The sequence below is a fragment of the Acinonyx jubatus genome, chromosome D4 (genome assembly GCF_027475565.1).
Source record: "Acinonyx jubatus isolate Ajub_Pintada_27869175 chromosome D4, VMU_Ajub_asm_v1.0, whole genome shotgun sequence".
In the NCBI taxonomy this organism is placed as follows: domain Eukaryota; kingdom Metazoa; phylum Chordata; class Mammalia; order Carnivora; family Felidae; genus Acinonyx; species Acinonyx jubatus.
In genome coordinates this window covers 24,441,563-24,469,176 of record NC_069391.1, presented here as the reverse complement: position 1 = coordinate 24,469,176, position 27,614 = coordinate 24,441,563, and the positions used below count along the sequence as shown (strand labels likewise).

The 27,614-nt window shown below is 43.8% G+C and overlaps 3 protein-coding genes across 4 annotated transcripts in view; 1 reads left to right on the top strand and 2 right to left on the bottom strand.

Annotated features, from left to right (window-relative positions):
* Window positions 1–1,320: 1,320 nt before the first annotated feature.
* Window positions 1,321–14,834, bottom strand: ACTL7B (actin like 7B). The gene is made up of 2 exons (XM_015074170.3): window positions 14,714–14,834; window positions 1,321–2,709 (listed from the first exon to the last, which is right to left on the bottom strand). The coding sequence occupies exon 2, from the start codon at window positions 2,666–2,668 to the stop codon at window positions 1,415–1,417; it is 1,254 nt and encodes a 417-aa protein (XP_014929656.2). The 5' UTR covers window positions 2,669–2,709; window positions 14,714–14,834; the 3' UTR covers window positions 1,321–1,414.
* ACTL7A (actin like 7A) lies at window positions 7,807–9,335 on the top strand. Its single transcript, XM_015074171.3, has one exon. It carries the CDS (start codon window positions 7,908–7,910, stop codon window positions 9,213–9,215), a length of 1,308 nt encoding a protein of 435 aa, XP_014929657.1. The 5' UTR covers window positions 7,807–7,907; the 3' UTR covers window positions 9,216–9,335.
* ELP1 (elongator acetyltransferase complex subunit 1) overlaps window positions 13,530–27,614 on the bottom strand; it is a 57,255-nt gene continuing 43,170 nt past the window's right edge. For both annotated transcript variants that reach the window (XM_015074173.3, XM_015074172.3), the window contains exons 30-37: window positions 25,530–25,592; window positions 25,097–25,157; window positions 23,463–23,576; window positions 22,822–22,933; window positions 21,386–21,513; window positions 20,774–20,928; window positions 18,121–18,196; window positions 13,530–14,867 (exon numbers count right to left, since the gene is read on the bottom strand). In XM_015074173.3, coding sequence (XP_014929659.3) covers window positions 14,800–14,867; window positions 18,121–18,196; window positions 20,774–20,928; window positions 21,386–21,513; window positions 22,822–22,933; window positions 23,463–23,576; window positions 25,097–25,157; window positions 25,530–25,592 — 777 coding nt within the window. In that variant the 3' untranslated portion in view covers window positions 13,530–14,799. The remainder of the gene's footprint in view (window positions 14,868–18,120; window positions 18,197–20,773; window positions 20,929–21,385; window positions 21,514–22,821; window positions 22,934–23,462; window positions 23,577–25,096; window positions 25,158–25,529; window positions 25,593–27,614) is intronic.

Here is a 27,614-nt window from a genome sequence, read left to right as displayed (position 1 = left end):
TGACACTCACCCTCAGTCTTGAAGCCAAGTGGTCACCCCACCTAGCCCTTCTTCATTTACAGCTTTCCAATATACCACCTCCACCTTCCCACCCCAGAAACACTGAGCTCAGGCCTCATCTCCCTACCAAAATTGGTGACCTCCCAATCTCCCACTGGCTGTGTGCAATCCCAAGGGAAGGGCCACATTCTGGTCAGTCTCCAGCTCTGGGTTCCATCCACAGTAGGTGCTTGGTAAGTGCTTAATGGTTGCTAACCATGAAGAACCATTGCTCTAGACTCCCCACCCCCCACCATCCCCCTTGGCCAATTCATGTTGGAAACTTAATGTCCAAGATTAACAGTATGAGGTGGGCCTTTGGGAAGTGACTAGGTCTGAGGGCAGCCATCATGAATGGGATCAGTGCCTTTATAAAAGGCCTCAGAGATTTCCCTAATCCCTTCCACCATGTGAGAACACAGCAAGATGTGGGCAGTCTGCAACCCTGAAGAGGGCTTTCTCCAGAACACAGCCATGCTGGCACCCCAATCTTGGACTTAGAGCGTCCAGAAATAAACTTCTATTGTTTGCAAGCCACCTGGTCTATGATATTTTGTTATAGCAGCCCACCCTAAAGCAACCATGTTTGCCCTTCTGGAAACAATCATAACCTAGGTCAGAAAACTCGGGCTCAACCATTGACACAGGCACCTCCCTCCTGGTCCTGTTTCCCCATGTCTACAGCAGGGAGAGAATCACATGATTTCTAAAGGGCTTTCTGGTTTTTCTAGATTCAGTGGCTTTGCTCTGTGAGTGCAAAAGTAGCTGCAGTTTTGGCTGGGGTTGGTAGGGAAATGGCCCCTCACAATCAGAAGATGCATGCCCATGGTCTACGCCCCTGAAAAGGGCAGGCAGTGAGGGGTGAGAGAGAGAGCCTGGGAGATCAAGCAAGGATGAAGCTGTGTGCAGCAGTAGGAAGATGTGACCATCAGGGCCAGAAACAGGACATCTGGCTAAGCCTCCCACCCCCACCGGACAACGGGTCCCAAGCTAGTCCCTTAATATGAGCCTTTATTTGCCTCTTGGCCCACAGACAAACAAGCAGTATGTCGCTGAGCTGTTTTGAGCTCCAAGGAGCTAAGGGAACACACTGGGCTCTGAGACGATGTCACCTTCATGCTGGGGGTTCAGGGGGATGGGTCAGTGAGGCACAGCCCCCTGCCCCACCGCCCACCTGCTACTCTTGACCCAGAAGAGCCAAAGGTGCAGAGATGTCTAAGCCCAAATCCCCACCACCTGCTGTCAGACTAGAGCAAGAAATCCAGACCACACAAGAACCAGTGCACGTTAAAGTTTTATGTGAAATTCTGTAAATGTGTATAGGGTGGCCGGAGGCCACCTGACCGCCAGGCCTCGCCTACCAGGGTACCGCTGCTCAGCACTTGCTGTAGATGGCCGCCCCGCCCCGCTCCTCAAACTCTTCCTTGCTGACCCACAGCTGCTGGAAGGCCTGAAGGGAGGCCAGGATGGAGCCGCCAGTCCACACGGACGTCTTCCTCTCAGGAGCAGCGGCCACTGCAGGGCTGTCCCCGGGGCAGAGGAGGCTCAGCTCCCTCTGGAAGCGCTCAGGGAAGCCTTCCAACATGGTGCAGCCACCACACAGCAGCACGTTGGCGGCCATCTCCTCCTTGAAGCCCGCCTCCTGGCAGCGGTCCAGGCAGGCGGCGGTGAGCACGGGGAGGCCCGGCTGATTGCTGCCCACCAGGGTGGGCTTGAAGAGCATCTCGGCGCACTGGAAGCGTTCCTGGCCGATGGTGATGAGCTGGCCGTCGGGGAGCTCGTAGTCCACGCGCACCTCCTCCAGGCCCAGGCCGAGCTCTTGCTCAGGCACGAGTGCCGAGTAGCAGCACTTCTTCTTGATGTGCTCGATGATGTGCAGGTGGTCGTCCGTGAACTTGTGGCCGGCCTCGTTGAGCAGCTGCAGCAGGTAGGTGGTGAGGTCGCTCCCGGCATAGTCGGCGCGGCCCGTCAGGCCCGGAAGCACGTCTCCTTCCGAGATGGGCACCACGTGCGAGACGCCGTGCCCGCTCTCCACGACCAGGCCCGAGGTCTTGCCGTACGAGTAGATGGACAGCAGCGACTGGGACGTCACATGCATGGCAGGGATACCAAAGGTCTCGAACATGAGCTCTGCATACTTCTCCCGGTTGCTGCTGGGGCTGAGCGGGGGGTCAGAAACCAGCACGGCGTGCTCTTCGGGGGGGATCTTCATGGCCGTGTGGAAGACGTACTCCCAGATGCTCTGTACGCAGTCCCAGTCCACCACGATGCCATACTTGAGCGGGTTCATCAGCTTCAGGGGCGCCTCCATGTTGAGCAGCTCGTGGCCCACGTAGGTGTCCTTGCGGGTGTCGCCAGCATCGGCGGCCTCGGAGTAGCGCTTGCCCACAGTGGAGGAGATGAAGTAGGTGGGCCTCGGCTCCCCCGCGTAGCCACACTTACAGTACTGGGAGCCCAGGTCAATGATGAGTGCCTTGATCTTGCGCACTTTCTTGGGCTTCAACTTCAGCTGAGTGGCTGACCCAGTCTCCCGGATGCCAGCATCAGGACCCGGCTGTGTTCCTGCCTCTCCAGGATCACCCTGAGCCGTGCCCACGGGCATGGGGCTGGGGCTGCTCCTCGTCGCCATCTGCCTTCTTTGCTCACCTTTCTCACATCCACATCCTAGAGCTCCGTGGGGAGAAATAAGAGGGTTCGCCTCCAGCAGTGCCTTGGTAACCCCTGAGGATTGTGATGTCACTGAGGGCTGATCCATTCTGGCAGCCCGGTGAGGGCTTGGCCTTGGCAGGCCCTTGATCTGTCACCCCCACCACCATCTACCTAACTCCACTTGTCTCCAAGACAGAGCAGGCAGCCAGCAGTTGTAGAAATCCAAGCACACTGGGGTCTTAGGCTTCTGTGCCCTCCCCTTACGTCCCTAATGCCCCGCCCACTGACTGAACACCTCTTCCTCCTCTGCTTCCTGGCTTGGAGGGTGATAAGTATTTGAGCCCCTACAGTAAGCCAGGCACAGTATCAGGTACCTCACATATGTTACTACACAGAATCCTGAGGCAGGGCAGAGCTGAGGAAATGAAGGCTCAGAATTTAAATGATTTGCCCAAGAGCAAACAGCTCTTCAAAAGTGTGTATTTTCTCTCAAGTTCACTCAACTCTAGTTCGCCAGGTCTTAAAGAGTATAAGGGTCTCAACAGTACTTTGGTCCCTTCATTCAACATTTATTGGGGTTTGTGACAGGTCCAGCCCAGTGCAGCCTGCTGGCGACAGATGACAGAACCCTGGCTACAGCAGTGTCCAGTCTAGGTGGGACAGAATGGACAGAGAGGTTTGCAAGTGGAAGTCTACTGGAGAACAAAAGTATACGAGGAAGGAGTGGTTACTGAAGGAAGGGAGTAGCAGGTTCTCCAGAGAAGTGATGCTAAGTCGACTGCTAATGGGTATGTGGGTATTTGTCAAGTAGCTAGGAGGAGGGACGGGGATCCCAAGCAGAGAGCACAGCCTGAGCAAAGGCTTGGGGTGATGTGGGAGGACATGGTGGGAAGGTTCCACTTAATAGTTAAGTGTCTGGAAAAACAGATGGGGCTAGAGAGGTAATGGAGCCAACCAGGTTGGGCCTCAAATGCTAGGAGTAAGAGTTTGGGGTAAATGGAGGACAGTATGCTAAGGTAAATCAGTCAACCAGAGAAAGACAAGTAACACATGATTTTACTCATATGTGGAATTTGAGAAACAAAACAGATGAACATAGGGGAAGGGAAGGAAAACTAAGATAAAAACAGAGAGTAAAGCAAACCATAACAGACTCATAAACACAGAGAACAAACTAAGGGTTGCTGGAGGGGAGGTGGGGGAGGGATGGGCTAAATGGGTGACTGACATTAAGGAGGGCACGTGTTGGGATGAGTTCTACTCCTGAAACCAATACTACACTGAAAGTTGATTAACTTGAATTTAAATAAATAAATTAAAAAAATAAATGGAGGACCAATGGGGAACCAATGAAGACTTTAAGCAGCGGGTGGTCAGATCAGACTTCTGGAAAATTTGAAAAAGACTTGTGTTTAGCTGTAATGTAGAGAGGGGCAAGACTCTGAGACCTGAAACACCACTGAAGATATTCTTGTAAGACTTGAAGGTGATCTAAGCCAGGCTGTGATAATGAGGAAGAGAAGGAGGAACAGGTTCTACAGAAGTTTAGAAGGTAGAATCTCATCTACTTGGTTGGTTCCCCAACTATCCTCACTTCAACCCAAGCTCTTATTCTAGCATTTGAGGCCTTCTCTCATTACTCCTGTGACATTTTTAACCCCAAACACTGCATTTATGTCAGATGATTAAACTACATGTGGGGAGTGAGGGAGAGGGATGAATCCCTCACCTGTGCCAAAGCAAAAGATCCACAGTGTCTGTCATCCACAACAGACGAATTCATTAGGTTTCCATAGGACCCTCCACCCCAAACTGTCTTCCCTCAAAAAACAAAAACAAAAACAAACTCCTCCAGGTAATTCATAAGAAACACTGTGCTTTGGCATTTTCTTTACTAGATTCTTTCTTCCCTTCTGTAGCTGTTAAAATTACAGGGGCCTAGTTCACATTTCTTTTAAAAATTAAGGGTGTGCGGACTCCCAAAAACCAGAGCAAGCATACCAGCTCGGGGAAAAATGTGTTTCTTGGTCTCATCTTCCCAGTTTTCTTTTTCCATTACAGGAGAGCCTCAGGGTTGCTTTCAAGAAGGGTTACCTCATGGTTTTCTAGCCTTGGGCTAGAGGAGCAAAAGTAGGTGAGAAAATGTGGCCCAAGATAGTTTGAGCAATACAGGGTGCCTCTAACCTTGAGGGACCTCACCAGAGACCCCAGGGAGCCCACAAGTACCTTTAGATGGCTAGTGACAAGTATGGGGGCTTGTGCATGCCACGGACTGTAGGTTTTGGGTGCAGTGTGCCAACAGTCTCCATATTCTCCCATCATCAATACCATTAACTGTGTCCTGACCCCAAGAGAAGGAACACAAGAGAGTGGGGGGCGGGGTACATAGAAGCTAAGGGAAAAGGATTTCACTTACGAAAGAGCATTCAACCATGCAAAATCCTGAGAAGTGAAATAAAAGGAGTAAAAAATGTCCAGCAACTTTAGCCTGAAGGATGTGGTGTGGACCTGTACTCTTGGGCTTTACAAACAAGATGGGACAACTGTCTTTAAGCCAGCACAGCACCTCTCCCACCCCTAGTGAAAGAAGGAGCTAAGAAGGGGCGAGCACGGGCAGTGGGGGAGGGGCGTGTGAAACAGCCTGTCAGGCTATAGTCTCTCAGTGAAGTAGGAAGAAAGGTCAGGTGACAGGGTGAATAATGGCTCCCAAAAGATGTCCACATCTTAATCCCTGGAATCTGTGAATGTTAGCTTTCATGGTAAAAGGGACTTTGCAGATGTGAGTTAAGGAGTTTGAGATAGGTTACCCTGCATCATCTGACTGGGCAGAAAGCAATCACAAGGATTTTCCTAAGAGGCAGAAAGGAGGGTCAGGTCCCAGAATATGTGACAACAGAAGAAGTCAGAGAGGCCTTGAAGTTGAAGGGGTCACAGGCCAAGGAATGTAGGTGGCCTCTAGGAGCTGGAAAAAGCAGGGAAACGATTACTGCCTAGGACCTCGGGAAGGAATGCAGCCATACTGATGGCGCGATTTTAGCTGAGACTGACTGTGGACTTCTCACCTCCAGAACTGTAGATAATAAATTTGTGTTTTAAGCCACTAAATTTGTGGTTATTTGTTACAGCGGCCATAGAAAACTGTAAGCACATGCTTTTAGAGAAATCCAGGGCAATAAAAATGTGCTAAGCAGGGGCGCCGGGGTGGCTCAGTTGGTTGAGCATCTGACTTCAGCTCAGGTCATGATCTCATGGCTCGTGAGTTCGAGCCCCGCGCTGGGCTCTGTGCTGACAGCCTAGAGCCTAGAGCCTGCTTCGGATTCTGTGTCTCCCTCTCTGAGCCTTCTCCACTTATGTTCTGTCTCTGAATAAACCTTAAGAAACCTTAAGAAAAAGAATTTTTTTTAAATGCTATGTAGCTGCAGATCTGTCAGAATTCAAGAGGAGGGTTGCAAAGGAAAAACAGGTCATTCTAAATTAAATATGCCTTTGGTTATCACACAAACATTCTTTTGATATGATGTCAAACAACCCAAGTTGGCCATGCAAATCCCTACTGAACAGCAGAGGCAAGTAAACAACTTTTCAGGCAGCCAGGTGTACAGAAAAGCACTTTCCTATCCCAAAATTCAACACCATCTCATCCTCTACCCACCGAACCAAAAAGTTGTGACTTTGTCTTTGAGAGGACACCTTGACTGCTCCCATCAGCAGTCACAAGACTGGACTTGGTCCTTTTCTTCTCTCACACCCCTCAGGGAGCCAACAGCACCCCCAGCAACCTCCTTAAAAAGTAGGCCCACCTACTTGTAATGTAATTGTAATGACTGCTCTTTTATGAAAAGTATGGGACTACATAACAAAAAGCTGGGTTCGGGATGCTTTCACAGTGACCGGTGTCAGCACCAATGTGCCCAGCTTCAGAGATGGCACGTGAGATGGTGGCCATGCAGCTTCAGAGACACACTGTGGGTCTCATCAAGGTGTGTCCACACCACACCCCTGGGAAGTAGTCAGAGTTGGGAGAGCTTGGCCACCGCTGGATGGACATCCATGGGTGAGCTCCACACCCTAGGGCCTCAGTGTTCTCATCAGTGCAATTCTGCACGGTCCAATCTCGCTGCCAACCTGCATGGAGTATGTGCACAGATATGGGCCTAAAAATTATTCTTCTGTAGGCTGTCCTGAGAAACAAGGGAGACAGAAGTGCTCAGTCACCAGAGCAGCAATTAGTCCTGCTAAATAAACTGGGTAGTGTCCACAGTGCTCAAAACTCCCTAGTGCTTTCTGATCTCACGCAGAGTCAGAACCAAAGTCCTAGTCATGGCCCAAGAGGATGGATGTGGGCTGCTCACCCTTCCCGCCCCTCCTCCCCGCTCATAGTTTTCCTTGCTCTCCCCACTCAGCCACGTGGGTCTGGGGATCCTTTAACTCAGGGGCCAGCAAACTTTTTCTATATGGGCCTGATAGTAAAAATTTGCACTTTTGTGGGCCATGCAGTCTTTGTGGCAATGAGTCCAATTCTGTGGTGGTAGCACAAAAGCAGCCATAGACAAGATGTAAATGAGCATGTGTTTAAATAAAAGTTTATTTACCAAAACCGGCAGGCCCTAGTTTGCTGACCCCTTCTCTCACTTATCAGTCACAGCTGCACCCCCATCATCTGCACCTGCTGCTCCCGATATGCAGGATGTACACGTGGCACCCAGCGTCCCTCACCTCCTCAGGTCTTCATTCAAGTGTCACCCTCTCAGGGACCTCTGCCCAGGAACATTAACACAGCACCTTCCCCAATCTCTTTCTCTGCTTTTTCTCTTTTTGCCCTTAACATTTTCTGTCATCTCTTTGTTTTGGCTATTTTCTATCTCTTCCCAACCCCCAGTGACTAGAACGTAAACTCTACAAGGGCAGAGATTGTTTTTTTTCTCCACGGCTGCCTTTTATTCCCAGCTGCCTTGCCCATTGCAAGTGATCAATAAATAACTGGTTGGCTAAATCAGGTTTATTACAAAATCTAGAAAAAGGTAAGTCACCTCTGAAACAAGTCCACCCCAACATGGGACACAGGTTCCCGGCATCTAGAAAACCCAGGTCACCAGATTATGTCATAATCAGTGATGTCATCGCTGGGAATTTCTCAAGTTGCCACCTGATATAAGCCTTTCAGGCCTTGAAGCCTGTGGGATTGAGGAACTTTCTGAGAGCAAACGGCTCTTGATAGCATGTGGGCTCCACAGGCAGCAGTCATCGGGGACGGGCCTGCCAAGAGAGTAGGTGAACAGGTCTCCCCACAGACACACATCCTCCAGACTGCCTCCTTAAAGGATGGCCCGGCAAAGCGGGCAGTGTGGGTCCGCTGTAACTGTTCAGAGCCAGAAGAACCTACTAACTCAAGAACGGTTAAGGACAAACCCAAGGCAGAGGTGACCAAAGCAGTGGTTGTGGACCTCGGCACTGGCTACTGCAAATGTGGCTTTGCCGGGCTGCCAAAGCCCACCCATAACATCTCCACAACAGTGGGGAAGCCCTACATGGAGACGGCTAAAACTGGGGACTATCGCAAGGAGACATTCGTGGGGCGGGAGCTCATCAATCCAGAGGTTCGTCTCAAGCTACTTAATCCTCTGCGACATGGCATCATCGTGGACTGGGATTCCGTGCAAGATATCTGGGAATATCTCTTCCATCAAGAGATGAAGATCGCCCCAGAGGAGCATGCGGTCTTGGTTTCAGACCCACCCCTGAGCCCACACACCAACAGGGAGAAGTACGCTGAAATGCTGTTTGAAACCTTCAACACTCCTGCAATGCACATCGCCTATCAATCGCGCCTGTCCATGTACTCCTACGGAAGGACCTCAGGCCTAGTGGTGGAAGTTGGCCACGGCGTGTCCTACGTGGTCCCCATCTATGAGGGTTATCCCTTGCCCAGCATCACTGGACGGCTGGACTATGCGGGCTCTGACCTGACGGCCTACTTGATGGGCCTGATGAATAACTCAGGGAAACGCTTCACCGAGGACCAGATAGGCATTGTGGAGGACATTAAGAAGAAATGCTGCTTTGTGGCCCTGGACCCCATCGAAGAGAAGAAAATCCCTGCCACTGAGCATACAATCCAGTACATACTGCCTGATGGGAAGGAGATACAGCTGTGCCAGGAAAGGTTCCTCTGCGCAGAGATGTTCTTTAAGCCTTCTCTGATCAAGTCCATGCAGCTGGGGCTTCACACCCAGACAGTGTCTTGCCTTAACAAGTGTGACATTGCCCTCAAACGGGATCTCATGGGGAACATCCTGCTCTGCGGGGGGAGCACTATGCTCAGTGGATTCCCTAACCGGCTGCAGAAGGAGCTGAGCAGCATGTGTCCCAATGACAGCCCCCAGGTAAATGTGTTGCCCGAAAGAGACACTGCAGTATGGACGGGCGGCTCCATCCTGGCATCGCTTCAGGGCTTCCAACCACTGTGGGTCCACCGCTTTGAGTACCAGGAACATGGGCCTTTCTTCCTGTACAGAAGGTGCTTCTGAACTCTGATAAAGCATGGTTGCCATGCATCCGCTTTGCTGAGTGAGCGCCCGCCATACACACAGAGAGCTGAGCCCTCATGTTTGCTCCTGTAGTATTAAACAATCCTCGTGTTCCCTCCACAGTGTTTCTCTATTTCCTGACTTAGTAAGAACAACTTCACAATATGCAGCATGTACCTTAAAATATACTTTTGTCACACAAGAGTGGGAGGGGTGGTGACACAACAAAGACATGTATTACGTGCTGCCTGCTTAAACATTCCTGACAAACAACTAGCTCTAACATTATTCTGTCCCTTTTGTGTATTCCCTTTTAGGAACTATCTCATTGTTAAATCTGCTCAGGAGGGGCATGTGATGAAGAGAGAGGAGACAGTATGTTAGGGCATGTAAGAACAGTTCTTTTGGTAAACAGCAATAGGAAGTATGCTATAATGGCTCAACTTCCCATAGAGCAGCAGAATACATATCATGCTTCGTGGAGGCTTGTAAAGAGCTGATGAGGGTGTCTGATCCCTGTGCTAACTGTACTTCTAGTTCTGAACGTGAGTCATACCTCAATACCAGTTCTTATCAAGCCACCATGGTGGCTGCTTGCTGAAACCTGGCATATTATGAGCAAGATATGCGTGTGTGTCTGAAGGGGATAGCTATACAGCTGTTCATCTCCTACTAGATAGGATTCCTCATCAGTCTGTAGGATATACAGTTAGAATCTGGGGTGGGCGAGGATAGAGGCTGCCAGTTCTGGGGCTAAGGGTATGGGTTTATAGGAACCTTCCCTATGCTGGTCATTCTAACACAACTGAGGAGCCAGAAGGAACGCACAGCCCTCAGAACCAGAGAAGCCCTTCCTGGGCCCAGGCACGTTCTGTGGTAGTCCTGTGGGGTCAGTTTGTAAATGGAACACAGATTTTTTAGAATAGTCCCCAGTACATTCTCTGCCCTGTCTAAACCTCAGCATCTTAACACTGGCAGGGAGCAGCATCAAATAGAAGGAAATGGGCTTTGAACTCTGTGATTTAAAACTGATTTCACTACCACCTAACTCTGATCTGAGTCTACTTACCTATAAAATTGAATTCAAATGCCTACTTCACACAACTGATGTACAAAACAGAGATAAACACTCAAACACTAGAATCTGGCCTCTGGGAGATGACCACAAGAGCTAGCTAGAATTACCTTGCAGACTTCTACCTCTTATACAAGAGCCCCAAAGTCTTATCCATGCTTCTTAGTCATATGTACACCCAAAAGTACACATTCAAGCACTCACAGGAGAGGTACGGCATCTCTACAATCCCCAGGGAAAAGCCCTACAGAGCCATCTTCATAGTATCTGCCTTGAAAGACCTGATCCAGGCACAGCTGATTAGCACCAGCAAGCTGGAGTAGAGAAGGAAAGACAACACAGAAGGGCATGCGGAGTTCCTACAGCTGACCAAGGATGACTAAACCTTATCCTGAAGTATCAAAGGATCACCTAGAAGTTGGGTACATTGACTTGAGAGAGAAGTTTAAGGTCTTATCAACCTCAGTTTCTGCCCAAACCACTCTTAACATTCCATGAACACTACTGGGCAGATTGAAATTTGTTTAATTCCTCCAGCAGGGGTGGTAAAACCTATGGGCTCCACCTAGGAATATTATTTTTTGTTTGTTTTTTGAAAGAGAGAGTGTCTGCGTGCAAGTGGGGGAGGGGCAGACGGAGAGAGGGGGAGGGGGGAGAGAGACAGAGAAAGAGAGAATCTTCAGCAGGCTCCATGTGAGATCATGAAGGACCAAAGCCAAAATCAAGAGTCAGATGTCCAACCGACTGAGCCACCCAGGCACCCCAGAATAATATTTTAAAATCTAGAAAATAAAATGGGATTACAGAGAAAACCAATCATATGTCTTTAAATCCCTTAAGTATCTATGATCCCCAAGTCAAGGATCCCCAAAAAGGTGAGTCTTAATGAAGGGGAAGCATGGGAGGTGGCTCTGGAGGGAATCTTCAGGCCATGGTAGGCCTAAATGTTCTGCTGCACTTTAAAATGGAAACATTCCAGAGACACCTGGGTGGCTCAGTCAGTTAAGTGCCCAACTCTTGATTTCAGCTCAGGTTACGATCTCATGGTTTGTGAGATCGAGCCCTGCATTGGGCTCCACAGTGCTAGCATGGCACCTGTTTGGGGTTCTCTCTGTTCTCCTCCCCCTCTCATGCTGCAAGCTCTCTCTCAAAATAAATAAACCTGAAAAAAAAAAATGAAAAAATACCAAAAAAAGGAAAAACACCAATATAAAGCTGAACAACTACTTATCTTTTCAAAACAGTATGAATTCTCACTTGATCCTTACACAATTCCCCTTGTAGGAAAGAAATCCATCCTCACCAAAAAATAAAATAAAATAATAATAAAAATTAATTAATTAATTAATTAATTAAAAATGAGAGAGAGAGTGCTATGAATAGTTTTGGTAACTACGTGAAAGTCATCTTAGCCTAGTGGTTCTCAACTGGAGGCAATTTTAACCCCCAGGGGACATTTGGCAATGTCTAAAAATATGTTTGGTTACCAGAACAGGAGTGGGGGTGTATACAGTGCCAGCATCTAGTGGGTAGAGGCCAGGGTTATTGCGAAACATCCTATAATGCACAGGATAGCTCCCTCCAACGAAGAATGATATGACCCAAAATGTCAATAGTGCTAAGGTACACAATAGTGCCAGTGGGTACACAAGGTTGGAGGAAAGCAAGATTCAGTGAGATTAAGTATCTTTGGGGTGGGGAGAAGGGAAAATGGGTGATGGACATTGAGGAGGGCACTTGTTGGGGTGAGCACTGGGAGTTGTACGTAAGCGATGAATCATGGGAATCTACTCCAAAAACCAAAAGCACACTGTACACACACTGTATGTTAGCCAATCTGACAATAAATTATATTTTAAAAAAAGTCTTTGTCCAAGGGCACTAAGATGGGTGGACTCAAGGCCTTGTTCTTTCCTGTATACCAGAAGAACATCTGTCGGCCTTAAAATATGGAGGACTTTAGAGCCAATAAGATTAATGGTGGAGTAGGCATGAGGCACAGGCAAGGGCTCAGGGAGCATAGAAAACACAGAAATCAAGAGCAGGTCTTCAGTGTCCCCAGATGTCACCGTATTAGCTTTGACTGGTCTACAGCATCTCGGAGATTAATGGTTACCTAGCTTAAGATGTTCAGGTTCCTCACCTCAGTTACTAACAAATACAACAGACAAGGAAGGACAGCCAGAAACTCCCGAGGGCTTGTCCAGGTGGTGCTTCTAGTGAAGCACAGAAGCTTATGGACTGGTACAGGAGGCAGAAAAAAACAGCTGATTTTGTTCCCCAAACTGATAATCACCTTAAATTACTAAGACTCATTAGTTTTACTCATTTAAAAAAACAAAACAAAAACCTTCAATTATGGCTATGAATAAAAGGTGAGCATGTGTGTGTACATACACAAATATGTGTGAATATATGTATGTGTAGACATGTACAAAAAATGAATTTACTTAAAAATATGTGGCAGTACTAAGAAACTACACCAAGCTACACTCATAAACACATAATGAAAATATTACCTCCTGCCTCAGTTTTTTTAAAGTATAAATTTAAAATGGACTTTGTTTGTAGGAGACAGTCCTCTGCAAGTTGCCTCTTGATGTCTAGAGCATCCAAGCACAGCTTAATCAATGGAACCAACAAAGTAACTGAGGTTTTTTTAGCTTATTGCAGCATGAACTTGTTTTGGGACAGAGTCCAAATTTGGGGGAAGAGTTATATATTCTTTTCTAGAACCCTGACAGAACCCTTCCCCCAAATCATGTGTTCATCACTTCTAGGAGTTTCTCCTCCTCCCATACACTGCACTTTCCCCATAAATTCTTCCTGGATTCTGCCTTCAATTCAGAAGGTCTGCTCCAGCCTGCTGCTTCTCCAAATGAACAAAATTCCATCTTGCTCACAGGAAAGAGATAGCAATTGACAGTAACTTATATTCACACAAATTCTTTCTTGCTGCTTCAATACATTATCTTCAGGGAACTGGACATCCATAAAAAGTCACACCATTACCAATCCACTTCTATTTCCAACCACTCTATTTCCAATGCATCAAGCATGGATGCCTTCACTATTATCCATAGCAAGAGCACTACATTGTATTAGGATGTCATCTAAGTTACTATGTTCATTTACCCAGGACAAAGAGTAGTCACAAAGCACTTTCAGCCTTTCAGTGTGGAGCACTCAATTATAGCAAATCCATTATGGGCAGAAGTCAAAAAGTACATTTCTACAAGGCAGGAGATATCTTTTTTTAATGTTACTTTGTGAAATTTTTCAGACACATAGGAAAGCTTAATTACACCAGCAAACACACCTAGATTCTACAGTCAACACCATGCTACTCAGGGACCATCTTTCATTACAATTCTGGGCATATCCACATTCCGAGGACCGAAGGCAGCATTCTCAGTTCATGTGCAGTCATGAAGGTCTTGCTCTGGTACTAAAAGCATGGAAGAAAATTTTAACCTTACCCAAACATCAGCCACAAAACTGCTGTCTAAATGAACTGAGCTTTTTCTAGATTCACCCAAAAGAAAACATCCTCACTTTTTCCAAAGAAAATAACTAAAAGACAGAGATCAGTGAAGCACCATAAAGAAAAATAAATGAAATGGCCTAGACACTGACAGAATAAACCTTTTAGTTAAAAGCAGCAATTATTTGGAGAAAAAGGAGTAACTTACAACTGTGTACACTGCTCACCATACCAAATGTGCCTGATACTGTTACAGAAATTCTCATCTGTTCCAGCTCTGACACTATTAACTCTCTAGCAGAAGAGTCACAGGCAGTAAAGAGAGTCCCTGTAAACACTGTAGTGACAGGAGCTCAATGCAGTTGTAACTAACTAGAAGCACATAACCTGGTAAGACATTACAAGATAACAGCTGTCAGCATAGGAACGCTGAGAATTTCAAAGGATATATTTAGCTTTATATTCTGCTTTAGCTCAAGGTGAAGAAGTCATCTGAGTGATTAAGTGTCACTACATGTTGATAGAACAGCCACGTTGTGTATATATATATAATGCTCTCCTCCAGGTACATAACACAGTTTAAAAACATTATTTTCTTTTCCTCACACTTTTGAGGGAGAAGCCATGAAACATTATTCCCAATTAACTGAGGCACAAATCAATTATGTGACTTATCTAAGGTCCCAAAATGAATCAGACTTGTAGCTAGGTATGAAAGCCAATCTTTTGATTACCATAAATACCAAAAAAATGCTCTCACACAGCACTAAACAAAAGAACAGTAATTTGTACAAACTGATGCTACATTGGTTAAAGCTTAAAGTTTTGCTAATGATTAAAGTTAGGCACAAAATAACATAAAATGGAACTGCTTGGTGTCTGCTTAGGTCTGCTGTATAGAGCAGCTCTCTACAATGCTAAGGTAGATTATTGTCTTACTCTTCCCAGTTCCCAACAGCCAGGCCTCAAGGAGTGAGGAGCGGAAGGAAAACAGTCTCTGCTGGGGTCCTCCTAACTGGGGTCAGTCACTCTAGAAGGCTCAGTTTCCACGGGGTTCTTTTGTTGATCTTTGGGGGTATCAAAAGCTCAGCATCTAAAAGAAAGGAAAGGGAAACTGTGACAGACACACTCTCTTGTTGCTGGGAGCTGAGGCAGGAACTCTAGCCTGAAAGTAGATGACTGGGCTTTGCAGCTACAAGATAAACATCAGACCAGAGCTAATGTCTGTTACCCTTGCAACCTTCAGTCAGAAGAAATACAGCCTAGAGGCCCTGCCCCAAGAAGAGGAATTTCCATTTCAGGCATGTGGAAGGATATAAGAAAAAATGTCCACTGAGTGATTCAAAGTAGAAGTATGTTCTAGATTTTGAATGGGAGAGGGTGGTGGTAGTGGTTACAAAGGCTGTATATGATCATTAAATCTCATCACACTGTATACCTAAGATCTGTACATTCCACTATCTACAAAATTTACCTCAATTATAAGAGTAAAAAAAAAAAGTGGTGGCATGTTATTCGGTAAATAAAGTTAGCCAAGAGAAAATATTTTATGACCAAAAAAATTCTACAAACATACTGATCAATAAAAATGTCCTTACTTAAAAAAAAAAAAAATGTCGTTACTTTTAGAAAAAAGCAAATGGAAGAGGGAATGATGGTTGGGGTAAAATTATGACTGTTAGCTCAAACTCTAAAACTCCCAGGCCCTCTTTCTTTTTTTAATACTTTATTTTTTAAGCAATCTCTCCATTCAACGTGAGGGTCGAACCCACAACCCCGAGATCAAGAGTCACACACTCCACCCAGGCCCTCTTTCAATCAGATTTGTGGTAGCAAGAGATATCTATAGGTAGCAGAGATGTGAGAAAATATGTACATATAAAGGTGTTCTTTCTCAGCACTATTCGTAATAAAGTGCCAACAAAAGTACACCTGTATATATGAGCCACACAGACATTAAAAATTATTTTCACGAATATTTAACGCGAGGGGGACCTGGGTGGCTCAGTATCTGACTCTTGGTTTTAGCTCACGGTTCATGAGCTCAAGCCCTGCATGAGTGCAGAGTCTGCCTGGGATTCTCTCGCTGCCCCTCCTTCCCACTCCCCCCACCCCCCGCCAAATAAATCAACTTAAAAAAAATAACATTTAACATGAGAGAAATGCTCAAAATAAAATGTGTTTAAAAACATGATTGCCATATTACACATAAATACATGTACTAGAAATTATCAAATTTTAATATTCTTTGACGTAATTTTCTGTACAATCCAGATTTTCACTACTATTCACATCAGTTTGATAATGTCATGTACAATTAGTGTTTTCTACTCCCCCAAAGAGCTATACAAATAAAAATACCATAGGAGGTTTTCCTTATTTCAGGATACTGATACTGGAAATTCATTATCAGCAAGGCCCATCATTCCATGTGAGACAGTTGATTAAACTTTAAATGAGACCATCTTTTTTATAAAAACATTACAAAATACTCTATTTTATTAAAAAATTAGATGCAACTACGTTTGATTTCTATACTTAACTAAGAATACCAAGTATTGACTTTTTGGCAGGAGAACATAATTGTTCGGCAAACTGTATAAGGACAAGACATGACATCTTTTACCTTTCCACATTTGAATTTCACAGCTACAAGAATTATTTTCACAGAAATACTTTGAGAGCTTTATCAATTTTTCCAAGACTTTTCTTAATTTTTTGATTGTCAAATCATTCTCATTTGGAACACTTACTTTGTTATTATCAATTGTAACTAATAAGCCCAATTCAGCTATGAAGATTCAAGCACTTCTCTGATAACATTTTAATCCATTTTACAAAATTCTACATTTTTGTAAGACTTGTAACTGATCTGTATGATAACACATTGTAAGCATGAAAGAGACAATGCCCATCAAGTCCTGGATCCCAGCAGCAGGAAGTGTGAGTGTGCTTAAACTCCCCTTAGCTGGGGGAGGGGCAGTTGAGGAATATTTGCATGGGACTAATTTTGTCAGTAGTTCCTCTCCCTATTTTTAGATTATGAGACCCTCTCTTTCCCTACACTATCTTGTAATACCCACAAGGACGTGATAATACTCATGTATTCAGATAACGAGCCTCAGAATATTACTGTCTTTAAGGCTGAGCTGGAAAATGAGAGTGCTCTTTGATAAAGCCACCAAACTACTCTAGAGAAAGCAGTTGACTAGACTTGACTGGAAGGTCAGCATCTGGCCAGGAATGAGGATAGTGGGGCACAAATCACAACTGGATTGGACAAAGTACAAACTGAACAATTACTAAGCTGCCTCAAGTCTAAGATGAATTTTTAGCATCTCAGAAATAAGTGTATGCTTTGGGACTGGTAACAAAAGCAGCCTGTCAGCCTTTAAGAAGAAGGGGAGCTAGGAATACAGTAGTTACTGTCCAGATATAGGAGTTGAGCTGGGATGGAAAGTAGTTAATTTATTCCTGGCAGCAACATAAGCTGTTAAAATTAAACTTAATGCGAAACCCCAAAGGCTACTTCAAATGTCATCAGAATGCTATTATAGAATAGCATTTAAACGGAAAAAATTCAGAATGTTGTTGCCTGTCACATGCTGGAAAATGCAAATAACAGTAGCAAAAACTACCAATTATTTCAGAATAGGTCACTAATGTTTGAAAGCTAAGAGGTTGTTGGTATGCTTGACTGATCCATCTGAAGGGTAAATACTCAGGTACCAAACTGATGTGTCAAAAGTTTCTAACCAAATTAAAAAAGAAAGGCTTTAGGGCTTTTAACTTTAAGGGCTATGCAATCTAATCAGGAATCATCTCCCCCACCAACAAAACAAAACAAAACATTTTAGGAATTAGGAAATGCAAATAAAATGCTAGCATTCTTTGGATTTGCTTTCAAAGTTTAGTGTCAATCCTGAAGATGATTAAAAAGGTTCAGTTCTTAAGTAAGGACTATGAAAACGTCCCCAAGATGCAATGCATAACTACTAACAGCCAAAAATGATAATTCAGAAGAATCTTTAAAATATATGGACTATGTAGACTCAGACTCCAACTGTGATGTGCCTGTATGGACAAGTGTATGCCAGGGTACAGACAAGATGGTATCAAGATAATTTTTTAAAAAAATTATACGTTTAATGTCATGTTGGATTCCCTACCCCTCGGGTTGCTCTTACTAGAAACACTAAACCGATTTTACTAAAAATATAGTCCTAAAATTGAAAGAAAATTGTAGTCAATACCCTATCTCTCCTCATACTGCTGATCATCTTAACACTTACAGAAAAATACTCCTCTGCTTAGTTCTGTGATAATCTGGAGAAAAAAATACTAACCAAGAACAGGAACTGCAGTCTTCTGTTGTTGGTAAGCGGCCATGATACTATTGGCAGTAGCATTGGGACCTAGAACCTAAGGAGAAAGTAGAACAGCAAAGATCATTTTATACTTCCCATGACCGCAAATACCAAAGGCCGCATCTCTGCTAGCAGTAAGGAGCTTGTCATTTTCATGGTATCAAGCGCAGTGATTCTCTTTTCCTTCTGATTTTACTTTGCCAGTTTTCCCACTCTCAACTCAGACCTCCACATCTCCTTTCTTCCAGAAGACACGGTGATGAGGAGGGGAAAACAAAAAAGAAAATCTCAACAATATACTCCTGGTCCTTTCCAAATAAGCAAACCATACACTGCAGGGAGGAGTAGAGTACAAGAGGCTACAGAATACACAGACCATGAGGGGCGCCTGAGTGGCTCAGTCGGTTACGCGTCCGACTTAGGCTCAGGTCATGATCTCGCGGGTTTTGAGTTTGAGCCCTTTGAGCCCTGTGTCCAGCCTGTGCTGGCGGCTCAACCTGGAGCCTGCTTCAGGTTCTGTGTGTCTCCCTCTCTCTGTCCCTCCCATGCTCATGCTCTGTCTCTCAGTAATAAATATATGTTAAAAAAAATTTTTTTTAAATAAAAAAAAGAACAGACCATCAAATCGCATTCAAAGATTTGTGGGAATTTTTATATTAAAACAAACGTGCATATCATGGATGCACGTGTGCAAACTCTGCACACATGTTCAAGGTAAAACAAGAGACATCATAGGAATTCCACACCTGTATGAGCCTCAGTGGGCACGTGCCAGGCCCTCTGCTTTGGCTTCACTTGGTTCAGCGTGCACACCCTCGGGGGCACTGTCTCAGCAGCAATGTCAATGTCATGCTCAAAGCACCTCCATGTGACTCATGTATCCTGCACATATGCCATTACCATACTTTACCAAGCAAAGCAAAACAATTTTCTGCTCATTTTCCCTAGAAGACTCTTAAAGCCTGTGTCTCAGAAATTAATAGGATCTGAATAAAAAAGGGTAGGGGAGGACATGAGGAGGTACTATACATTGTTATGCTTCAAAACCAGTACAGATTTGAAGATGATCACATTTCTTCTAGGCAATACCTCTTTTAGTAAATTCAAGTATTTGTGGGGTGCTGATTCTCAACTGCTTTTATTTTTATGGTACACTACATGCACCTATATCTGCCCTCTTACCTAACCTTCAGAATATGCCAGTGAGGTGTATAGGGAAGTATATCCCCATTTACAACTGAGGAAATCAAGGCCCAGTAAAGCTACGTGTTTCTAATCAGTAAGCTGAATACCAATTTCTCTTCCGGCTTCAAAACCACCCTTCCCTACAGTGCTTGTGATGCTGACAACCTGAGAAAACATTCACCTTTGCACCTGGCTCACGATGCTCTGACCATAGCAGACACCAGAGGGACAGTGCAAGACTGGAGGAAGAAGGAATGTGTTGGGGCATCCGGGTGGCTCAGTCAGTTAAGCATCCAACTTTGGCTCAGGTCATGATCTCACGGTTCATGGGTTTGAGCCCTGCATCAGGCTCTGTGCTAACAGCTCAGAACCGGGAGCCTGCTTCATATTCTGTGTCTCCCTCTCTCCCTGCCCCTCCCCTGCTTGCTCTCTCTCCCTCTCTCTCTCTCTCAAAAAAAAAAAAAAAAAAGAAAGAAAAAAAGAAGGAATGTGCTCCTTCATTCACTTGCTTTCATGCAATGGCAGCTCTTTACCCTGGCAGCGGCTGTTCATTCCGGTTTATTTCTCTACACTTAGAGCCATTGCGCTCCCTCAGAAGTATCAGCACCAGCTGCCTGGCACCCTCTTCTCAGAGGGAGGAGAGCCAGCTTCGTGGGGTCCCATCTCCAAACTTCTAAACTGCTGTAATCCCAAACTCTTCTTTGTTCCCTCGAAGTTACCATCTCGAGTTCCTTCTCTGAGCTCCCATTTTGGCTCTTCAGTTCTCCAATACCTGTTCAACCAGTTCCATGTATTAAATTCTCTCTGTTAAAATAACAGCTGTGGTGGTTTTCCTTAATGGATCATGCCTGACACACCAGCCTTTCTGAATCAAAACAGAAACTTAACAACAGGCCTGAGGTGTGAGAGACTGAGCAGAGGTATAACCAACAGATGGTAATACATGAGAGCTCTTGATAGGACACAACTGCCTTAAACATAAGTAGTAAAGCTCCTCATGAGAACACAGTAGAAGTGACAAGTCAAATTTTCCATGAAACAAAAGAGAAAGCAACTGTTTGGGTTACTTTAAGAACTTCTGATCCCACCCAAAGTCTGAACAGGGAGGTGAAGAGGCTAACTCTGGCCCTGGCTTCCCCCTTCCCCACCCTGATCTCACTGAAGGCAGGGGGCAACAGTCTGAATTGCCCATCTTCTCCACAACAACTGCTTCATGCAGAAAGGAGAAATAAAAGCAAACTTAACCTAGGCCAAGGTGTACCTGAATAGAAGATCTTATTACTGACAACTTAAATATAAGCCTAAGATAATTTAACTATGGTATGTTGTGTTTCTAATATAGTATGAAAGCAAATCTTTTGCTTCAACTTTTAAGAGATTGTGTGAATGTAATAACCTTGAAAATGATTTTTTAAAAATGCACATTCTGTCTCTGAAGGAAATTTACCGTCGTAGCTGAATTCTGCTGGTGGGTGAGAGTCCAAATTTCTGGAAGTGACCTTTCCATTAGCTGGAGAGTATCTTCAAAGGCCTTCTGTAATTCCCTTCCTTGCTCATCAAACTCAAACAGAAAGAGCACCTTTAAAATCTGGTATACTTCATCTAGAGAGAAGAAATTTGAGAAAGTGGTAACTTGGGTCCCCAACTCCATTGCTAGAATCAACCTAGTTTCTTTCCCAAGAAATACTTAATATCACACTACAGCTGCCATCTCCCACATTTTCTTCCTTCTTCCCAAATGCTGGAATAATTCAACATATCTACTATAAAAAGAAAAAGGGACACACTGGGGCCCAAGCAGGAAGCAGTGTCTTCTCAATCCTTTACTCCAGTTTCAGCGCTAATGTCTCCCAGGCCGGGTGCATGGAGGCCAACAGAGGAAGGCTCCTATGTCACCAGCTGAGAGTGGTTCAGGAATGTGCCCTGACAAGATGCGTCCTTCCTGCTGCCAGTTTTTGTCTTTCTTCAAGTTGGGAAAATTGCATCTTAATGTTTATTAAAGTCTCTGCTATCCATTTACTTTTTTGTGTGGCAAGAATCATTAGTATTGAGAATATACCTTTCAATTTTTCAGTGCTCTGTACGATTTCATTCAGTGCCTCCAAAAGGGCCAGATCCTCTAGTGGACTCCCTTCTTTGAGGCTATGCTTCTTCCGCTCTGCTTTGCGGCGATTCTTAGACGATCGCCTGTTAGAAATCAGAAAGAGGTTATAAATCTTGTGCTGCACAGATTAAAATGAATGTACCTGTTGGCCACCAACTTTCGAGGAACCCAGAGAGTCTACAGATGGTATGTATATTTGGGGGAAAATGGTGATGAGGTGTTTAAATGACGCCTAAAATAAAATTGGGAGAAGCAAATCTTATAGGCAGGAAGTAATAAGGAAAACCCTAAAAGGTAGTATCTGGCCTTAAAATTTTGGTTAAAATACAGAGTAAAATGAGGTTGTATCTGATCATAAGAGTGAGAACAACAAAGAGAAGAACAACAAACTTAAATTTTCTAACAAAATATAAATTCAAAGGCAACAAAGTAAAATTTAAATCAGGGGACATATGAGAGCCTGAGTGGCTCAGTCAGTTAAGCATCCAACTCTCAGTTTCGGCTCAGGTCATGATCTCATGGTTTCGTGGGTTTGAGCCCCGCGTCAGGCTCTGCGCTAACAGTGCAGAGCCTGCTTATCTGTCTCCCTCTCTTTCTACCCCTCCCCTACTCATGCTGTTTCTCTCAAAATATCAATCAATCAATCAATCAATCAATCAGGGGACATAGACATAGCACGCTGAATTTGAATGCAATAAAATGAGTCCTGTATCTTTCCTGCTCAGAGGTCTTTAATTATGCCACCTGTCTCTCGCCTTGACTCTTAAAAGTCCAGTTTCTAGTTACTTCTCTAGGAATTTCTGATCACCCCACATAACCTCAAAAATCTCCATTCTGAATTCATAAAGTATGATTCACTTCGAATACACAATATGCATTGTTTTATGCTTCCCAAAGGTGACTATAAAGCACTTATAAACCCATAGCTCCTTAAAAGTTTTTGCTAACATCCACTACAATACAACTAGCATCTGGGTGTTCTGACCAGCTGCTACACTTGAAGTATGATGACTTATTTTATATTTATAACCTCTTCCAATCCTGACTTTGAACTGAAGATGCCTGAATATTTTTTCTTTATCATCTTTTAATTTTTTTTAGTGCTTACACATTATGGTCACCTAGTATTTGTTAAACAAATGAAATCAAATGTCATAAAAACTGAGTTCCCAGTGTAAGAGCCTTGTGGGCATGAGCAAACGCACAGTCCATGAAGAATCAGCAGAAAACATTTCAACACCAAGTCTGATTTCTTAGATATGCAGGGAGAGTCCTTGCATAACTATATCATGGCTCTGCACTGTCCTCCTGATGAAAAACTGACCTACTTACTTGCTCTTTCTCCATACACCCAGGGCATGGTCAAAACGCTGAATAAACATGATACATACGCTGATATCCTCGAGTTGCTATGGGAATATCTGCCGCTCAGGTCACTGCCACTCAGGACGCTGCTAGTTTCAGAGAAGAGGTCTGACTCTTGACCCTGGGGCACCTCATCATCTAGAAAAGTAGAATCAGATGCAGAATGAAAACCCCCTGCTAATGTGAGTTTACTTTTAGTGGGGTAAGTGGACTGTGGTTAACCAGGGCATATCTGAGGATGGATGACAATTATCATAAAGTAGATCTCAAAGTGAAATGAGAGAATATTAGTTATTATTAACATATACAGTACCAAACTAGTTATTTTTTCTTTCTTTCTTTCTTTCTTTCTTTCAAAGCAAAGGAACCTCTGGAGATAAGATGGCTCATTTTGTGAAACAGAGAAGTCGGCTACTCTGCTTGGTGGGGGTGGAGGGCACATGCAGCAGAGCTCTTTCCATTCATGCTTGGTCCTGCCCCTCAGCCCTCCCCTACACGCACAAACACAGGCACACACAGGCACACACAGCCCCTAAGGGGTTTCACAGAGGCCTCACGTGTCCCCCGGCACAGTAATCATATTGCAGAAGGCACAACAAGCAGCTAAGACAAGGTGTGACGTGTCCCCACAGCACCCAAGCGCCAATGCTGTCATGCAGACACTCACCCAGGTTCACCTGCTGTGCTTGCTCCTTGAGCTCTCGAACCACCAATAAACGTTGTTTATGGCGACAGAATGTGGCTGTCTGAGACTCTAGAAGTGCCACATAATTCTTCTGGGCTAGGAGTGAAGATGGAAAATAATTTGAGGATATTTAAGCAGAAAAAAAAGAACTAGAGGAGGGCAGTGAGGAAGTTAGAATTTAACAAAAAGAAAACAAGTTACTAGGTTTTCCAAGCAAGATTTTTTTCCTTAATGAGAATTAACCTACATCATTTTCAGAGAATGAGCCAGACATTGAGACTTCAGCTCTTAGTGTTCATCAACATCATCCTGGAACATTCGTTACCACTAAATTGATAAAATCACCTGAAGAAAGACTAGGTAACTAACCCAAGAGAGGACTAGCAAAGAAAAGGAGTATACAAGGAAGTTGTTAACAAACACAAACAGTCACTGAACTGCTTCCTGAACATAGGTATGAGGCCCATGCAGACGAACTGTCAGTATTTTTCTAAGTGCTCAATAGGGGACAAAATCCAAGTTTAAGAGCTGGCTAGATGGACTGCTGGAGGGCCAGGACGGAAGCTTTCAGTAACCAGGTAGAGATACCTATGTGAACGATAAGAAAAGAATCCTCCCATGGTGTTAATGGGGAGGGGGAGGAGGATGCAGGCAGGGTAAACATGTGAATATATATACATGTCAGAAAGGCCAGATCTTACTCACAGGGCAGACTGTGCTAAAATTGGAAGGCTTAGAACCAAACCCCACTCCCAGAAATTTCTGTTAGCCAAACTGATGCCTTTCTTTCCCATTTTGCTTTTAAGGAGTCACAGTGACCATCTGAGTATTCTAGAACTGGTAAAACTCATCTGTTCAATGTACAAATACACCCTTCACTTAGATTTACCAATTGTTAACATTTTGCCCTATTTTTTTGGCTTCCTGTTTCTCTCCATTCGTACACACAACTACTATTTTTATGGAACGTTTTGAGAGTAGGTTGCAGATACGATCCTTCTCTCCTAAATACCTCAGCATAGCTCTCTTAAGAATAAGGACATTATCGGGGCATCCAGGTAGGGCTCAGTCAGTTAAGCGTCCAACTCTTGGTTTCAGCTCAGGTCATGATCTCACAGTTTGTGAGTCTGAGCCCGGCGTCCGGCTCTGTGCACAGCATGGAGTCTGCTTGGGATTCTCTCTCTCCCTCTCTGCCCCAGCCCTGCTTGTGCATGTTCTCTTTCTCTCTCAAAATGAATAAACTTTAAAAAAAAAGAATAAAGGACACTAATATGACCACAATACAATTATTAAATGCAAGAAACTGGCCCCTGACAAAATACTATTATTATCTAATGTCTAGTTCATATTCAAGTTTACCAACTATTTCCAAATATGAAGATTCTTAATCATATCTTATCATGTGTTTTTAACATTCAAATATTTTCTATACTACCATTTAACAGTTCAGCATGCTTAAAAATCCTGGTCAGAAGAAAGTATCACACCCAGTGGACAGTTTTGATCACCTCTATGTAACACCTGATTAAAGGATGTCCTAACAAAGTAAGTACTGTTACCTTGCTCTCCCACACCTCCACACTTCCAAATGTGGAATTCTAAGATGTAACCCTTACCTTCTAGAATGGAAGGCTTTATATTGGTTTCTATAATATCTGGTCTGTTGTATTTGTATACCTAAAAGGAAAAATACAGTAATCTCAGGCAAGAAAACTGCAAATCACTGGAGAGTTAAGATACTTGGAAGGAAATGGATCACTTTCAGAGGTCACCAGGATATTTTCAAGAGCAGTAGGCCTCTAATGAATATTTAATTCACTTCAGTAAAGACCAGTAATATTTCACATTTTAAAAGTTGATTAATTCAAAACACCAAGAATACATTTTTAAAATAGCTTTAAAAATACTATTTATCCTTAGACCAAGAACCTAAACTATTTTTACTTAATTTCACTAGCCTCAGAAGACCAGGGATTCTAGCTGACCCTTCTCCCCCGCACTCTTGCTCTAAGCACCTAACAGAGTGATGATTTTTAAAGTTTTTCTTACCAGTCTCAGAGCTTCCTCCCAGGCAGCTCCTTCTAATAACAAGAGCACAGCTTCTTCATAATCCTGACAAGGCAAAACCAAGGAAGATTACAGGTAAATGGAGCAGGCCCGTCAGATGCCACCATGACAAACTGCCAACAGAGTGGCCTCTCTGCCCTTCCAGCCCCTTCCAGCCCAGTCCCTAGTAGCATGTCTGGCCCAGAGTACCTGCTCAATAAATAAATACTGATGCAAAAGACAAAGGAGTGAGGGGCAGTGTGGATTCTGGAAATAACCACAAAACACATGGTATCATCTCCCTATCTCCCTGAGCATCAAAACCACCAGAGTGCCCATCGCCCCAGCTACACCACCCAGTTTGAGTCAGCAGGTCTGGGGGGCTCCAGAATGAACAAGTTCACACTTCAAATAAATGGCAAACCAGAATAGTAAACTTCTAATCTTTTTACTCTTTGATGTTTTTTTCCCCAACTTTTATTTTTAAAAACTTCAAACCTACAGGGAACTGAAAAATGTGTGTAATAATGAGTGCAATAAACACCCACATATCCTAAGTCTTCAAACATTTTTGATGCTTGTAGCCTTACCAGTAAAAAATTGTGAGCACATACTGCAGTATGTACTTAAGGTACTTATGAAGTATATAAAACAAAATATTTTTATATGTACAATTCATGTTTATCTTTTTACTGTTGAAGTTTAGTTGACCTACAATGTTATATGAGTTTCAGGTGTACAACAAAGTGATTTGATAGTTCTATACATTACTCAATGCTCACCACGGTTAAGGACAGTCATATCTATCACCACACATTATATTATTGATTATATTCCTCATGCTATACTTTTTGCTTTTCTGTGACTTATAACTAGAAGTTTGTGAAACTGGAAATGAGTGGAAATAAAACACATTTTAAACAGATGAAATATTTAAGACAACTGGCTGGGTTTCCTCTAGTAATCACTGTCATAAAAAGAGGGGGGATGGGTATACATTAGATTGAAAGAGATTTAAGGGACATAAGATGCATAATGCAATACATGACCCTAGACTGGAACCTATTTTGGATCAATCTACTGTAAACAATTTCGGAACCACTGAGGGAACCTGAATTTTAATCGTTAGGTAAATAAAATGTGCTAACATGGAAAGATGAAGATCATAACCAAACAAAGCAAATTTAAAAACACCACAAACAGTGTAATTTCATTTTGGTTAAAAGGTATGTGTGTGTTTGTGTAGAGAGAGAGTGCACTCTAAGAAGAATCAGAAATAGGAGGGAAGAACAGCAATCTTCTGGGTGGTAGGAATGACGTTTTTTATTTCCTTATATGTACTTTCAGCATTTTAAACAATCTAAATATATGCATACTACTATATTTTTAATTAAAATTATTAAAAATAAGTATTTTCTTCCCAGATCCAACGCATATGCCACATGAATAGGCCTATACCACAGGTATAGCAGGACACAGCAGGAGGATGTGTTGCCTGACTCAGGAAGAGAGAGAGAGAGAAAAAGAGAAAGCTGTTTACCAAGGTGACAACCACATGACAGTCACTTTAAAGTGTACAACTAGATGGCATTTGCTGTACTCACAATGTTATGTAACTACCAACACTTTTTTAAATCACCCCATAAAGACATTCCCATTTCCTACTCTTTACCTCCCCTGGTAACCTCTAATGTGCTCTTTCTCTGGATTTGCCCCCTTGGGATACATAATAGAAACCATACAATAGGTGATCTTTTGCGTCTGGCTTCTTTCAGTTAGCAGAATGTTTTCAAGATTTATCCAAGTTGTAGCATGTATCAGTTCTTTGTTCTTTTTAAATTAATTTTTGATTATAATAAAATATATACGACATACATTTTACCATTTTCACCACTTTTTGCTGTAAAGTCCAGTAGCACTAAACAAATTCACACTGTTGTGAAACCATCACCACCATCCATCTCCAGAACGTTTTTCATCTTGCAAAACTGAACCTCTATACCCATGAAACAGTAACTTCCCTGCTCCTCTCCCCCAGCTTCTGGCAACCATCATTCGACTTTCTGTCTCTATGACTCTGACTACACT

Excerpts from the sequence above, each read along its gene's own strand:
- ACTL7B (XM_015074170.3), bottom strand. The coding sequence starts at position 2,668 with ATGGCGACGAGGAGCAGCCCCAGCCCCATGCCCGTGGGCACGGCTCAG.
- ACTL7A (XM_015074171.3), top strand. The coding sequence starts at position 7,908 with ATGTGGGCTCCACAGGCAGCAGTCATCGGGGACGGGCCTGCCAAGAGA.